The sequence below is a fragment of the Vipera ursinii genome (assembly GCF_947247035.1).
Source record: "Vipera ursinii genome assembly, chromosome: 2".
In the NCBI taxonomy this organism is placed as follows: domain Eukaryota; kingdom Metazoa; phylum Chordata; class Lepidosauria; order Squamata; family Viperidae; genus Vipera; species Vipera ursinii.
This window is the reverse complement of record NC_139513.1, coordinates 231,268,291-231,284,825: the sequence shown is the minus strand read 5'-3', so window position 1 is coordinate 231,284,825 and position 16,535 is coordinate 231,268,291. Positions and strand designations below refer to the sequence as shown.

The 16,535-nt window shown below is 35.5% G+C and overlaps 1 protein-coding gene across 1 annotated transcript in view; it reads left to right on the top strand.

Moving 5' to 3' along the window:
- Window positions 1-16,276, top strand: part of FRMD3 (FERM domain containing 3) — a 92,855-nt gene extending 76,579 nt beyond the window's left edge. The window contains exons 13-14 of the mRNA XM_083356525.1: window positions 263-384; window positions 13,789-16,276. Coding sequence (XP_083212651.1) covers window positions 263-384; window positions 13,789-14,384 — 718 coding nt within the window. The 3' untranslated portion in view covers window positions 14,385-16,276. The remainder of the gene's footprint in view (window positions 1-262; window positions 385-13,788) is intronic.
- Window positions 16,277-16,535: the final 259 nt, after the last annotated feature.

The window sequence follows — 16,535 nt, the reverse complement described above, 5'->3', positions numbered from 1 at the left end:
TACCAATAATAATTGCATAATTCTATTTCACTGTTTCGGGTTTCACTAGGCATTGGCTACAAGAAATAAAAAATAACTTCAAACTGTTCTGCAACATGTTTTGTACAAATAAATATTTTGAAGAGGATAGCAAGAAGATCCTGTTTCTTTTTTTATATGCCACATAAGTATCTTTCTTCATGTATGTGTCTACATACATACCTACATCCTAATTTATTATATAGTCAGTAGGATACCGTAATTTATCCTTTTTTTTTCACAGGACCAACATTACTCAAAGCCGTAGCTCTTACTCTTTAAGCAAACAACTCATAATTAACATGGAACCTCTGCAACCTCTCCATCCATCACCAGATGACCAGGAAGAGGTTCTTTCTGATGAAGGCAAGTCTAAGCTAAGAGACCCCCTTCTGTGTTTTATTTTTATAAAGCATATCAATAAAGTCAACAGCAATCAATTTTTCAAAATGCACAGATTGCATTTGTATGTTTCACAAGTTATTTTCATTCATATAACTAGCAAAATGGCTGGACAATTGCTGATATGTTGCTGATGAAAATGGATTGGCGGCAGTTTTAAATTACCTAGATTACAATATTATTTAGATTATAGAATACTAGATGTTTAATAAAAAAGAGTGGGAACTGATTCACCTTGATCATAAATTAGATTTTCCATTTAATAGATGGGGGTTCATTCTGAGACAGAAATTCTTCACTACTTCTCATTGCCTGGTAGTTGTTGATCTAAACTCAGTACCGTTAGTCCTCAAGTTACGACCACAATTGAGCCCAAAATTTATGTTGCGAAGTGAAACATTTATTAAGTGACTTTCCCCCCATTTTACGACCTTTCTTGCCACAGTTGGTAAGTGATTCATTACAGTTGTTAAATTAGTAACGCGGTGGTTAAGTGAATCTGGTTTCCCCATTGATTTTGCTTGTCAGAGGGTTGCAAAAGATCACTCCAGGGCACTGCAACCGTCATAAATATGAACCAGGTGCCAAGCCTCTGAATTTTGATCATGTGACCATGGGGATGCTGCAACTGTCATGTGTGAAACATGGTCATAAGTCACTTTTTTCAATGATGATGTCACTTTGAACAATCACTAAATGAACTGTCGCAAGTCAAGGGTTACCTGTATCATAACTAGGTCAGAAGTCTGCAACCTTGACAACCTTAAGACTTGTAGACTTCAGTTCCCAGAATTCCTCAGCCAGCTATGCTGGCTGAGGAATTGTGGGAGCTGAAATCCACAAGTTGTCAAGGTTGCAAACCCCTGATCTAGGTAATCTTAGGATAGATTATTGTTCTTCAATCTTTTCCTTAAAATATTTAAGGAAATACTGCCATGGGATGGGGCTAAGTCACAACCTATTGTAACATTTCTAAATAGAAAGCTTACAAATACCCCGCCATTAATATCAACTAGTCAAGGAACACTTTTAGACCAAGTGCACGTAACTGAGTTCTGCCCACTTTATATTGCACCTGGGGAGGCTTCCTTAGCTCCATTTTCTCGATTCTTCATTACATTATATTGGGTTTCTTTGGCAGTGTGACTGGGAAGCTCTTAATGCAGCATCTTTTCTCTTAACTGCTGCTTCTATTTTTATACCCTGTCAGGGGAAGATCCTGCTATCAGTCCCCACCTGGTACAGCAAGATCCCATCCCTGTACTCCTTCCTGGAAGCCTTACAACTTGGAAATCTGGATCTTTCTCCATTCCACGTGATACTCCTTCCCGTATCCGTGCCCCCAGATATCTTGGTGAGTGTTGATATGGGAGGGGGTGTCTGTACGTGTGGTAAGGTACAGCTGTCAAGCTTTCTTATTCAGGAACTCAGTGGCTACTAACTTCTCAAAGAATAATGCAGCTAACTTTTATTACAAGCAGAATAGCTTCCAGTTGGACAGCTCTCATTGTACATATATAGAATTATATACATACGTATTCAAATCATTCCACCTGTTCCCTGCATTTTCCTTTTGTCAATTCAAGACCAGCTTTTCCTTTCTTACTCTCCCATCTTCATATTGTCAGCATTCTTTTCCTGAAAAGTAGATAGAGCATTGTCCCCGACATGAGAAACAACCCCTTCCGTGACAATAGCTAATCACAGCATCCAGGCATGTATGTACATGCACTGTTTGGGTATTTTAGTGGAAAAAGGAAGAAGGTTGACAAAAGATGAAGACTGTGTGAATAGTGGGGGAACCTTTTCTCCTAATCCTGAGTTTTATGGAGGGCCTCTTGCTTTCAAAACTTTGAACCAAGAGAATTCCTATGAATATTACAGTCATGTGTCTCTTGGAATTGCCTTGGATCTGTCTGATCTCTCATGTTTCTTATAATAAAAGATTTTGCTATGGAGAGGACTTGACAAACACACTCCTTTGGATTTATATAGCAGTATGTTCTAGAGCAGTTTTCTGCTCAGATCCCTTCTGATTTTGTAGGTACACTGGAATTATCTTGTTGTAACAGAAATACAAGTATTTTTTATTTTTTTATTTTTATTCCATTTATATCCCGCCCTTCTCCGAAGACTCAGGGCGGCTTACAAGCTTAGCAGTAGCCTTCATTCTATGTATATGCCTGCTTATTAGGGCTTTCACACCCCTCCCAAGCGGCATTATTACAAAGTCAGCTTAATTGCCCCCAACAATCTGGGTCCTCATTTTACCTACCTCGGAAGGATGGAAGGCTGAGTCAACCTTGAGCCTGGTGGGATGCGAACCTGCACTAATTGCAGGCAGCTGGTGTTACTTAAGGAGGCATTAGCCCACTGCTCCACCAAGGCTCTGTCAAGTAGTCCTTGTCTTAAAAACCACAATTGGGACCAGAACCTCCGTCCATAAATGATACAGTTAAGTGGGTCATGCCTGATTTTACAATCATTTTTTTGCCACAGTTGTTAAGTGAATATGGATTCCCCCATTGACTTTGCTTGTCAGAAGATGGTTGGGAATGCCACAAACGTTGATCACATGATCCTGGGATGCTGCAACTGTTGTAAAAGCAAGCTGGTTGCCAAGTGCTTGGATTGTGATCATATTGCTGTGGGAACACTACAACACTCATAAGTGCGACAACTAGTCATAAATCACTTTTTCAGTCAGTCAACGCTGGGGAAAATGCCAGCAGATTAAGTGTTGGTCCAAATAATTACTGTCTACTGTAGACTTAGAATAGTGCAGTTCAACATCAATTACCACTAGCAAAAACCACTACTACTGTTTCTGTTTTGTGACTTCTAGCTGGGTGCAAGGTTTTCCTACAATAGCAGATATAGAAGCAGCAACATCAGGGCCAGGCTTCGTGTCCAGGCTTGCCAGTAAATCTTAGATTTGCAGTTATTTAGTTCTGAATTAAAGTCTTTTTTTACATTTGTGAGAAGATTCCTAGCCACAATTTGACTACATTAGATTATTATTTACCCCAGTGCAAAGAAGTCAGAGGCTTCCTATATCTGTGCTCTAGGGTTTAAACTCTAGGTTTCTTCTTCCCACTTTTGTGAATGAAAACTCAATGGGATTGTGTGATAGTCTTGGGACTAAGACAGATGTACAAAATGCCTCAGGTCTGGAAACCACTGGGACCCATCCTGCCAACCTCAATATTTATACCTTCAACTTTTAACAATCATTAGACTGAATTAAACAGGATTGCCTCTGCAGATAATTAAAAGTGTAGGTTCAAATTTAAAAAATAAAATAAATGCCCATATAAAAGTCATAATGGCAAACTTTTATGTCTATTGCTTCAGTAGTCTGCATTATAATGCAGTAAACAGTTCAAGTGCTTAGACTAGTATATATAGTGTATAGTGCAGCTGTTAATTAACAACTGTTAAGGGAATGGCTGGCATTTGCTGTTAATTACTTAGTGTATTATGAGCCAGTTGGAAGGGTTTAAAAATAGGCACTCACTCCGTGCTCTAGTAGGCTATTTCTATTGGCTGAATTTGAAGCTGTTATTTGATTCATTCAGCTGGACTCTTCCAAGCTGGACACAGTGGAAACTTGGTAAAGGTCACAGCTGGTATGGGCGGCTAGTTCATTAAAGCTGAAATAGAAAAGACAGCTTTTAGTCAATATGGTGAAATGCCTGGTAAAAATCCAAACCCGAAGGAGTATTCATTTGCGAATGGTTAACCACTGTAGTAAAGATGTGTGCATTCGTCTGTTGAGACATGGGTCGAAGATCACAGCTAAAAGTGCTGGTAAGGTGGGGCTTTTTTGCCTAGTTACTTAAATATTTTTAAGGACAGTGCCCCTTTTTCCTTTTTGTATATTGATAAGGGTCAATACTCAGGGAATAGTAAATTATAGCACTGGGATTTGAATAGTTTTCTCTTTGTCCAAAAGAGCAAACAAAGAACAGCTGGGCTAGGATAAGTAGGAAAAACAAATTCTTCAGTGAGGAATGTCCTTCTAATAGATGGAGTTCACTTGTATATTAAGTTATTTTAACCAAGTACCTAATATACAGAGAAATATTTTTTAAATGTCTTTGTAGTAAATGCATGAATCTATGAATTATAGATAGTACAATTCCATGGCATTTAAAACTTATAGATATCGTTAGGGAATCATTATGCCCAAGTACCTTCACCAAAAACCATATTAAATTGAAAAAAAAAATGTGATACTTCAACGGAGGAAGACCAAAGGAATTATTCTCAGAAATGTTATAGCCTATTTTATTAGTGAAGCTTTCTGAAATAAATTCCAGGACATCTTTCTTGCAGGAAAGTGATAATAAATCTCACTGACACTGATTCTCAAACTACAAGTCAGGATCCTCATGAGTCACAAACAGTTTTCAAACAAGAGTATTTAAAATCTTAAATACTTTTAAAACCTCACCAGAGTTGTGCGAAGTGGGAGTGTCATCAAAACCTTGGTGGAACTTTGCTTCTCATTTTGCTCTTCTGGAAGCACAAAGTGGGGGGCTGTGCTACCTCACAGATTCAGATTACTGTAAAATTTAAGTATTAAAAGTAAATGGTATATTTATTTCTTGCTCAACTCTAATCACATTAAAAGCATTTATCAACTGGCACAGAATTCATGGGTAGTTTTGTGTGTTTCTAGAACATCACATGTCACACCTCTGCTCTGCAAGATATATTGGTTGCCAGTTTGCTTCTAAATCCAATTCAGGGTACTGGTTTTAACATTAAAAGCCCTTCAGTGCATGAGACAAGGTTATCTGTGGAAATGTCTCTTTCAGATTAGCCCATCCCATTAGATGTGGCAAGAAGGCATATTATGGTTACCATCTACAAGGGACTTAGATTTGCTGGGTCCCAGGAGGCAGGTCCCACTTCTCTACTGTGGCACTGCCTTCTAGAACATTCTTTCCCTCCCTCCAAGGTTAAGTTGGCTCCATTCTTTTTGATGTTCCGTAAATCATTCAAGACCTGGTTTTGTCATCAGGCCTGGGGATACCAGGAAACTGAGGACATGTTCAAATGGCTCCACTAGTGAGGTGGATATACTCACTCTCTCCATGCTTGGGATTTGTATGTTTAATTTTGATTTTAATTTTGAGCATGTATTTTTACATATTTACTGTATATGATAGTTTTTATATACAGTATGTGATGTTTTATTGGAATATTGTATGCTGCCCAGAGTCACCTTTGGTGAGGTGGGTTACCATCTAAATCTGATTAATAAAATAAAACAAACAAATAAATAAATATATTTTATTCATGGCAAGAAGTGCTATTGCACACAAATTAATGTATCATTTTAAGGCACTGTGGTTCTTCAAAATTTGAGAACCCAGAACCCCTGGGTCTTCTGTTGCAAATAGAATTCCTTAACCTAAGAAAGAAGGTATTTCTGCAAAAATATTTTCACTTCAATAAAATTAAATTACATTAACAACTATCATTTTAATACTGTCTGAAGTATCAACAGTGTAAATATTTTAAGTATGTCTTTTAATCAGAAATCAGACCACTTTACTATAAATTAATTTTATAGTAATAAAGTTAATAAAAATAAATCACCAGCACTGTAATAATATAACATAGATACAGTACATATTGTAACAACCAACTATAAAGGCAGACAACAAACATTGCAGAAAAGCAGTTTTTAGTTCTTTCCAAATGTCTGTATGCATTCGCTGCTGGTTCTGTTGGAATGGTATTTCATTGATCACTTGTCAACATTGAAGAGATACTCTTCTTTTTACAGAATTTCTGTACTTCAGCCATCACAAACATTTGAAATGGATTCTCAGATACCAAGCTAAGTGTTGGGGATGAATACATGGGAAGATATTTTGACATGTATCCAGGACTCAATATTCCTATGTTGAGATTATGAAGGCACTGATAGGGGCTAAATATAACCTGCAGGGAATAGTAGCAAAAAAATTATCTAATACACATGGGTCATTTGAAGGACTACATTATTTGAATTTCGTTTAGAAACTCCCTCTTTTTAGAAACTTGATTGTCAAGTTTTATGGCAAACTCCTAGTAGGTCGAGAGCTACTTCTCTGTGATAACATCCCATTCATTTCACTACAATATCTACAATACAGAAATAATGTGGATGAGACTTATCACATCAAGATCTGGCACACAGTACATTACTTTCATAGAATTACCTTATTAATATGCGTAATAGAGTGATGTAAGATTTCCGCTTCAACATTATTAGCAATATTTATGCATGGGTGCTGAATGACCTTGTTTACAGAGATACTAAAAACTTCCTAGGTACACTCAGCCATGTACACAAAGTTTGGGAAGTGCAGTGAGACTTTGTGCCTAGAATAAGATATGAAGATTGATTTATGCAATTTAACAAAACACTAAAAATATACTAATTGTGAGAAAGCGTATAGAATTTTGTTCATTTAGAAATATCTATGATAAAGTCAACAGCTTGAATTATGAGATATCTAGCAGAAATGTTGAACTGAAGATTTGATGTTTGTGATAAGAACAGTACATGGTGGAAGTAAAACGAGAATAAATGAAACAGGATTGAATGGTTCAACACGGAATAATAAAAAGTGCAAAATGTGTAATAACCTTTTGATTGTTTATGAAAAATGTATCATAAATGCTTGTAATATTAGAGATATATTGAATGGAAACATGAATGTTGCATTTGAAGGCAGCTGCTGCCATGTTGTAAATGTTAGCTAAATTAAGTGCTGCAATAAGGTAATGAAACTGGAACTTAATATATCAAAGGCCAAGGTAGTTGAATTTGACAAAATTAAATCAACAATTACAATTGAAGTTGTGCATAGGAAAAAAAATCAGGGGTCTTCAAACGTGGCCCTTTTATGACTTGTGGACTTCAACTCCCAGAATTCCTCAGCCAGGCATGCTGGCTGAGGAATTCTGGGAGTTGAAGTCCACAAGTCATAAAAGGGCCACGTTTGAAGATCCCTGAGACACATGGATGAATGTGTACCCTGGCAGACTGGTTACTAAAAACGGGGAAAGAATTAAGACATTAAAAAAGTAAGAATAACTAGTAAAATTTGTTGTGCAGAACAAATGTCAAAATAAGTTAAAACAGATAAAGTACAATTTTGTTCTATGTAAATAAAATGTTAAGAGAAATATAAAAGTAAGTTATATGTAGTAGAAACAAGTAACTTAAGTGTTGTATGTATTATAAAAACAAAAATAGGTTTAAAAAAATAAATATATGCTGAATGGTGAATCACCAATATGAAGGAAATATTTTGAGATGTTTTGGTCCTGGAGATAGAATGAATGAAGATTGAATTCCTAAAGAAATATATAAAAGATGAATGTATTGAGAGGAAAACCCTGAATAGATGGAGTTGATAAGATCTTTAAAAAGGCAGAGGTGAGATGTTACAATATAAGAAATAAATGTAGTGTATGATGTAATGCATGGACATTGTGGATGTAAGGATGGTTTGCTGGAATAAGAAAAATATGAAGAAGTATAATGAATGATATTGGTATAAATCAGATTTCTTTTTTTCTCCTATCCTTTTTGTAATTTACTTTGCTTACTATTTCTTATTCTTTTTCTGCATTTTTCAAAATGTTGCTTAACCCAAAAGAGAATAGCGTGATGGGTATGTATCTATGCAAATTTTTCTGTGAGCATGTGCATGCAGAGAAATTAAATCAAGGCCAGCAGCCATTTTTGAGGCCATTTTTACTAAACTCTTTATTAAATTAAAGAGGCCATTGAAAGCATTTTGAGCTTTTGTCCTCCATATTTGTGTATGAGGAAAATGCAATTTAAATGAATTTACATCATGTTTTAAAATCATGTCCATACTGAAAAAGTGATCTTATTGCATTTTAATTTTGTACTGTGTTGTGTTAATGTGCTCTGTCTTTATCATCATCATCATCATCATCACCATTATTGTGATGACATAGCTAAAGTCAGAAAAGTGTTTATTTTGAATGGTGGCAATGAATGTAAAATGAAATGAAAGAATGTTTTGATATAATCTTTAAAAATGTAGCTTTCTCCAGTAGGCATTAAGCTGTCCAGTTTTCTGTTTTATCAAATTCTATATAATACGTACTCACACATGAGGAGAACCTTTTCAAGTATGAAGTAAAAAAGAATAAAACTGAGCAACTATGAAAACTAAATACTAGATCAGACACAATCATAATTCATGTTTTTATAAGGGTTGTTTTTCCAATTTTAATGTTAAGAGTGCAGAAATAGTAACTACTAAAGACTAGGAGTACTGCCTAATCTGAATTTATTTAAACACACACACACACACACACACACACACACACACACACACAGACACACACACACACGGTTGAATTACTTGAGATTAATTTTTTAAAATGATTAATTCTCCATTCTTATTAAATTAAAATGACTTTTTGAGGAAATTGAAACAACATTATACAGTTTCTTATTTCTTAATTACTGTAATATAGAAACATGCAGTGACTGTAAATTATGTTAGATTTTTTTCCTATTAGAATATTACAGGTTTCCATTTGTTCTACAGTTATATAACCTGTTCTAAAAAATTCTACTGACTATTTAACTGGAACTTTTCCCTATTTTCTTTGTGTTATCTGTTAGCATCAGATTCAGTTGAAGTTATCAGGAGAATATTTGAAGTAGATTTTCATTTTCTAGGGCAGAGATGGGAGGTCTGAACTAATTATTTTCCTATCCTGATGACAGTTATGCCTCCAACATGAGTGTTGATTCAATAAATAGCTGATACCTTTAAATAAGAGTAATCTAGGTTATAAACTAGTTAATTTATTTCATACAGTAATCAGATCAAAGTGTGTGATAGCCAGTATTGTTCATCTTGCAAATCTTATTTATTGGGGGGTGGAAGTGGATGAAGTATGTAGTTTTACTATTTGTTCTATTTGAATGTTACCAGTTACTCATTCTGTGTTGTAGCACTTGTTTTATTTTATATGAAACACATTTTTGTTAACTATTCTCTATCACTGTCAAATAGTAGATATGTCCTATATCATATGGGCTTCATTTTTTCCCCCAGGCTGTTGTTTTTCTCTCTTGTCTTTGATTGTATTTATTATAGTACCCAGGATAGCTTAGAAAAATGCAATTAAAATAACAAATAGAATTAACACAAATCTTAACAATTTATTGAAACCCTGTAACAATTGTTTTAAAAAAATAAATCAGAATTTGTAATAATTTAAAGGTCTAAGTAAATAAATATTATTAAGCCTTCTTTCAAGGTCTTAACTCCAGTGACACTTTGTTTTATGAATTTTAACATGAAAAAATGAGAATGTCAAATTATGTATGCTAAAATCCGCCAATAGTTTCTGCTAATGATTAAAGAGTCAGAGGAGGACTGTGTGAGAATAGGTAGGCATGGGTTGTATATGACTTTATACACCATTAAGAAAAACTTGTATACCATTAAGCTTGTAAACAATAGGAATTGCTTATTGACAATAAGTGGGCCCAAACAAATCCCTGCCACAGTCTGCTAATCTCAAAATAAATATTATTAAGCCTTCTTTCAAGGTCTTAACTCCAGTGACACTTTGTTTTATGAATTTTAACATGAAAAAATGAGAATGTCAAATTATGTATGGCAAAATCCGCCAATAGTTCCTGCTAATGATTAAAGAGTCAGAGGAGGACTGTGTGAGAATAGGTAGGCATGGGTTGTATATGACTTTATACACCATTAAGAAAAACTTGTATACCATTAAGCTTGTAAACAATAGGAATTGCTTATTGACAATAAGTGGGCCCAAACAAATCCCTGCCACAGTCTGCTAATCTCAAAATAAAGACCAGGTTGGACCCTTGTACTACTATGAGATTATCTTTTTTTAACCATTACCTTTTTTAAAAAAGACCTGCCTGGTATTCAACATAAAGATACATTATTTATTTGTTTATTCAATGTTGATGCCACTTTAGTCCAACCAGCTTATGAAGATGATGGTGCCATTATTTTGTCTCCTTATATTTGCCCCCATTCCTGCATCATAGTAACTCAAGATTCCTGTCTTCACACTTCAGAAAGTGACATCATATCCTGTGGTAACACAATTTGACTTGCAAAGTACACAGAGGAGACATCGATAAGAACCATTCTAATTGAATGGGTTTTACCTCCCTTCATAGATCTGCCTCTTTCCTTTCTGCTCCATAATATGGACTAGGGAGGAAAATAAAATTCACATGTCCAAGCTTCAGTTGCCTTCCGTTAAGCCATAGAAATGTCATGTGAACAGGGAAACAATCATTCAAAGCTGCCGATTAACAAGAAACCAATATTAAAAGAGAAATGTCCTTTATCCTGGATCTCATTTACAACTCTAAAAGCCCATAGCGAGCTACAGTACATTTCTCTATCCAACCCAGCCTTCTTATTCAAAGCCTATATTTAAACACGCAGGTTGCACCTGTGTGGCTGTGGCCAGGTTGTCCCCTGTCTTCCATCTATCTATCACACCAGCTCCGATTGAAATAAAGAGTAACCTTACCAACTATCATACTGTTTCATCCAGGGATGCCTCTAATATCTCCATTAATATCCAGATCCAAATAAACATCCATTGTCCACCTTGCTACTTGAAGGAGCAATCCAAAGGTGGACATTCTTTTTGTGCTTCTGCCTTCAAGATTAACCCTAAATCCTAACGCTTCTTTGATACTATGAATGAAAAGATATATAAATTGTGGAGGATAACAGAATGATCTAGGATTTAAAGTGGATTTTGGAGCCATAAATAAAATCAAGATTGTCTAACTCAGTTGAATTAGATGCAGTTTTAGTTTATTTTGAATAGATGTACAAAAACCAGACTAAATCTAATCCAATTGATATTCAAGGGAAAATACTAAATTAAAAACAGATTGTCAAAAAAGTGTTGATATTGTTGAATAAATAAATACATCTGATCATTGGACTCATTGGGTCTGTTGCTGTTTCTTAGCCCCAATTACTTTACAAGACTGTTGCTATAGAGATACAATTAGGGAAGATTCCTGTGCACAGTATCTTTAGTTCTAAGAGTTAAGGCTTATATTCATTCCTATATGTTTTTTGCATTGAAAAATAAACCTCATTTCAGTTCACCCACACAAAAAAGTAATTAAATAAAACTGGACTCTAAATGGAGTTGTATAATTTTAGAAGACTGTACAAAAAATTAGTCTTTGTTGCAAATTTACATAGAGAACTCTTTTAATTTAGATATTGGTATCATTACACAAAGTTGATGCAAATGATGCAGTTTGTAGTTTAACCATATTAGGAGTAATGAAAACCTTTTCCGCCAGTTAGTTCATTCAATCAAACTGTCTTATGTACTATAATGCATTTTGTCACTTATAACATCCTTGTAGTATTGATTAATATTGTATTTTGAGAAATAGAATTATGTGATAACCAATCTGTAATTTCTCATTTACTGCTATCAATAGTCTATTAATAGATTATGCTTGAAGGCAGCTACCATTGTCCCAGTCCCCAAGAAAACTGCAGTTGAGTGCCTGAATGACTACAGACCTATTGCATTAACGTCTGTAGTCATGAAATGCTTCGAAAGATTGGTTCTCCAACATCTTAGGACATGCCTCCCACTGGACTTTGATAAACATCAATTTGCCTACAGGGGAAATAGGTCGACAGACGATGCCATAGCTACTGCTTTACACTCTGTAGCAAGTCATCTCGAGAAACCTGGAAGCTACGTCAGGATGCTTTTTGTTGACTATAGCTCGGCTTTTAACACCATTTTGCCGAGCATTCTCATCGAGAAGCTGACTGACTTGAAATTCTGCCCCGCTATCTGCGATTGGATTCAAGACTTTCTTAGGGATCGGGTACAAACAGTGAGGGTCGGGTCTGCTTTGTCCACCCCCCTGAAGCTTTGCACCGGCACGCCACAGGGCTGTGTGCTTAGCCCCTACCTGTACTCTTTATACACTTATGATTGTGTATCATCTGACCCATCCACTGCGATAATCAAGTTCGCAGATGATACAACTGTGGTGGGTCTTATTACAGGTGGGGATGAGACAGCATATAGGGCGGAGGTACAAAAACTATCCATATGGTGTAGTAACAACAACTTGCACCTAAACATCAGCAAGACGAAAGAGATGGTGTTAGACTTCCGGAGAAAAAAAGAGGAACCTGCCCCACTTTACATCGGGGAGGACTGTGTAGAGAGAGTTCCCTCCTTTAAATTTCTGGGAGTCTACCTCTGTGAAGATCTGACCTGGAAAGTTAACACAACCCAGGTGGCTAGAAAGGCCCAACAGAGGCTTCACTTTGTTAGGATCTTGCGGAAGAACAGGGTAGAACAACAGCTAATGACCCTCTTTTACCGGTCTACCATAGAGAGCGTCCTCTCGTATGGTATTGTGGTTTGGTATGCCGGTCTGACAGCCGCGGATAGGAAAGTATTACAGAGGGTAGTGAGCACAGCACAAGACATTGTGGGCTGTTCCCTGACACCACTGGATGACATCGCCAGGGCTCGTTGCCTTGGAAGAGTGAGGAAGATTCTCAGGGATGACTCACACCCTGGACGGTATCTTTTTACTCTCCTACCATCCGGTAGGAGATATAAGAATATAGCCAGCCGTACCAACAGGCTGAAGAACAGCTTTTATCCGTGGGCTGTTAGGCTTTTGAATGGGATGTAATCTTATGCAGAGTTGACTTGGGAGGCCGGTGTGTGGTGTAGTTGGTTCACATAGTGTGGTGGGATGGAGGGTTTGTTGTCACTGTGTGTTGGGGGGAGAGAGCACAGGGGGAGGCTCAGCTAATCTCAATGTACACATGTTGTACTTTGACAATAAAGGTTTATTATTATTATTTTATTTTATTTTAATTCCATTTATATCCCGCCCTTCTCCGAAGACTCAGGGCGGCTTACAAGCTTAGCAGTTTATGATTATGATACATCCTTCAGCAAACACACATTATACACGTGTCTGATAATACAAGTACAGTATTTATCATGGTCTCAGAATCATGGAATCTAGTTCTGTGCAATGAAATAACCAAAGAGTTTCATTTCAGGTTCACAAAATGCAGATTTTTATTTTTTAAAAACTTGGATTTTGTAGTAAAACGAGTAATGGTAATGAGTTATATTTAGCTTGCTGAACTAGGAAGAAGTCCCGTTCACTTAATATAAACCAGTTAACGGTTAAATTGTAAGCAGTTTTTTCTTCGGTTGTTTATGTTTTGTGTATAGTTTTATCTCCTTCAAATGTAAGTTTGAGAATCTAAAAGTGCCATTTTACAGGAATCCAGCTGCCGAAAGAAGATATTTCTCTCCCTGTGATATCAAGCTCTCCTACTAAAGAAACAGATGATGGTTCAGATCTTTCAGTTGAGGACGGTGAGAAAATCAAAGAGGAGCCTTTAACAATTTCAGAATTGATCTACAATCCAAGCACCAGCTTGCTCCCCACTCCTGTTAATGATGAGGAGATAGACCTTCTCTTTCAAACTTCTCCAAGGGCAGAAAATGGGAAAGAAGATACAGATTCATTTGAGGAACTGGAGGTGGATGAAAATGCATTTTTGGTTGCAGAGGAGGAAGAGTTGAAGGAAGCCCGAAAAGCACTCAGGTGGAGCTATGACTTTCTGATGGGTAACTTGAAGGTAAACGCTGCTGTGAAGAGTTTTTCCAGACTTCTTTTTGTTGGGCTTGGAGTATTGCTTGTGGTTTTCCCTCTACTACTTGTCCTTCTGGAATCAGACCTTGACATCTCCTTCCTCCATGAAATCCGCCAGACACCAGAGTTTCAACAGTTTCACATTGAATATTACTGTCCTCTCAGACAGTGGATAGCCTGCAAAGTAGACTTCATTAGCCATTTGTTTGGCAGCTCTTAAACATAAAAAAACATGTGCAAAACTAAGGGCTATATTCAAAACTAGTGAATTTAGTCAGTAGTTAGGTGCTCATAAACATCCTGCAGGTTATCTTCAATTAGTTCTTTATTTTGATAGATAATAACTTCAAAATTCTTACATTTACCGTACTTTTCATAATTGAATAATTGATGTAGTAGTGGCCTTTAAGTAACCAAAAAGCAGTCTTTGTTTTTATTTGCTTTCCTGTTTTTATCAGTAATTTAAGCTGAAGAGAAAGCTATCATTTCTATTATATCAAGCCATGATATCCTAATTTTAAGCATTTACTACAAATAATGCTTTTGAATATATTCCTTAGTAAAACAATATCTACTAACCAATGCCTATATAAGTACCCACCGATTGCTCGGGTTTTATTATTTTTTTGTTTGATTGATTTTTTTCATTTAAAAATATTTTTATGTCTACAAATTTTGGTAACTTTTTAGCAAATGCAATTTCTGAAAATATTTAAGTGTACAGATGAATAAATGCACAAAGACATAACATGAATTTTTAAAGCATTTTAGCATTTTTTTAAAAAAAAGACTAATATTCAAGATGCACAGGGTGAATAATTCAGATGAAAAACAGGCATGTCTGATCTATATGGAAAGACTGATTTTTCAATTAACAAGTTTCGGAAGAACTACACATTAAGATAAATCAGTGTAACCATGATTTACAGGTGAAAATTGCATGGGAGGAGAAGATACTCCTTTCTTTGTACATTGTTTTTTCCCCCCTCTATGCACAATCAGCTCGGAAGGTTATTTGCAGAAAAAAATCAGTGGATGCAGAAATGGTTAAGCATTCTCTCCTGTCTGTTGAACCTGTTCTGCATATTCCTCATGTCTCTGAGGAATATTAATATTAAACAGCAGATACACGACCAGTATAATGTATAGTACCACATTGCAGAAGTTGTTCTGAAACTGAAGAATGGGATATAATTTTCTCAAGATGGAAATTTGGATTTTACTTTGATGCACTCATGAAAACTTTTTACCAAGTAGTGCTAATACAGTTTTGAAGGAGATTTAGAAATTTTGAATTGAGTGTACATGATTGTAAGTTACAGAGAAATGGTGATTTTTTAAAAAATAAATAAAAATAAAGCTAAACTTACTAAAATACATAACAATTAAAAAATTAACCTGTTTCCAAAGATAGAAGTTTCAGTGAAAAACCTCTGTGAATTTCAGACACCTGAAAAAAGTTAATTTCTGATTATACTCATTAATTTTCATTAGGATAAATCCCAGAGTCACAATTTTATGCCATTATTTTTAAGCATGCTTTCTTACCTGGTGTAATTAACAATGGATGCACATGATTTATTTATAAAAAGTCCTTTTGACAGTGATGTATTGTTATCTTTGTTGTCTTGATGGAGATTTTGTGCCTGTGTAAAACTCCAAGCTCTTTTAAGAGGATGTGACTAAAATCTCATGTGTTTAGAGAAGATCAGCATTTCCACATGCCCAATTTTCAAATGTATGCAGGTAGAAGCAGAAGAACTAAACTGAATAGCATATTTGCCAATCTGGATTTCATGAGACAAAACTCACTCTTCCCCTTTCCTAACTACACCAGCAATATTTACACACAGTCCTACACTTGTTTCCTTAGAAATATGTTCAGTTTAGATTCTTGTTTGAGATTAATAAGATTATAGCCTTTTGTTTCAAGGAAGCTCCCAAAGCATTCTTCTACTAAAGTTTCAGAATTATTATTACAAAATAATAAATTATTATTTTTAAAATAATTGAGTAAATGTATGAAGTACTTAAAGTACCTTTTAAACTTAGTTAAAAACTTTTAAAATATTTTTATTTACATTTCTTATTAAAACTATTGCAACAAGCCTAATCCCTATTTCATCTACCTTCTAATATATAAACTTTTCTAACTAACTATCATGTAATTCCCATGTGCTTAATTAAAAATCAGATTGTGTTTGTAATTTGTATAAAGAAGATGTATGCACTCTAGAAGAAATTATGAGCCGATATGGAATAGTCCATTTTCTGGAGTTCTCACAGTTGCTAAGAGCAACTGGATCAGGACACAAGCTTTAAACTAGATTTCTTTCTTTATATAATTGGCTAGTAGTTGAAAAGCTTGGGT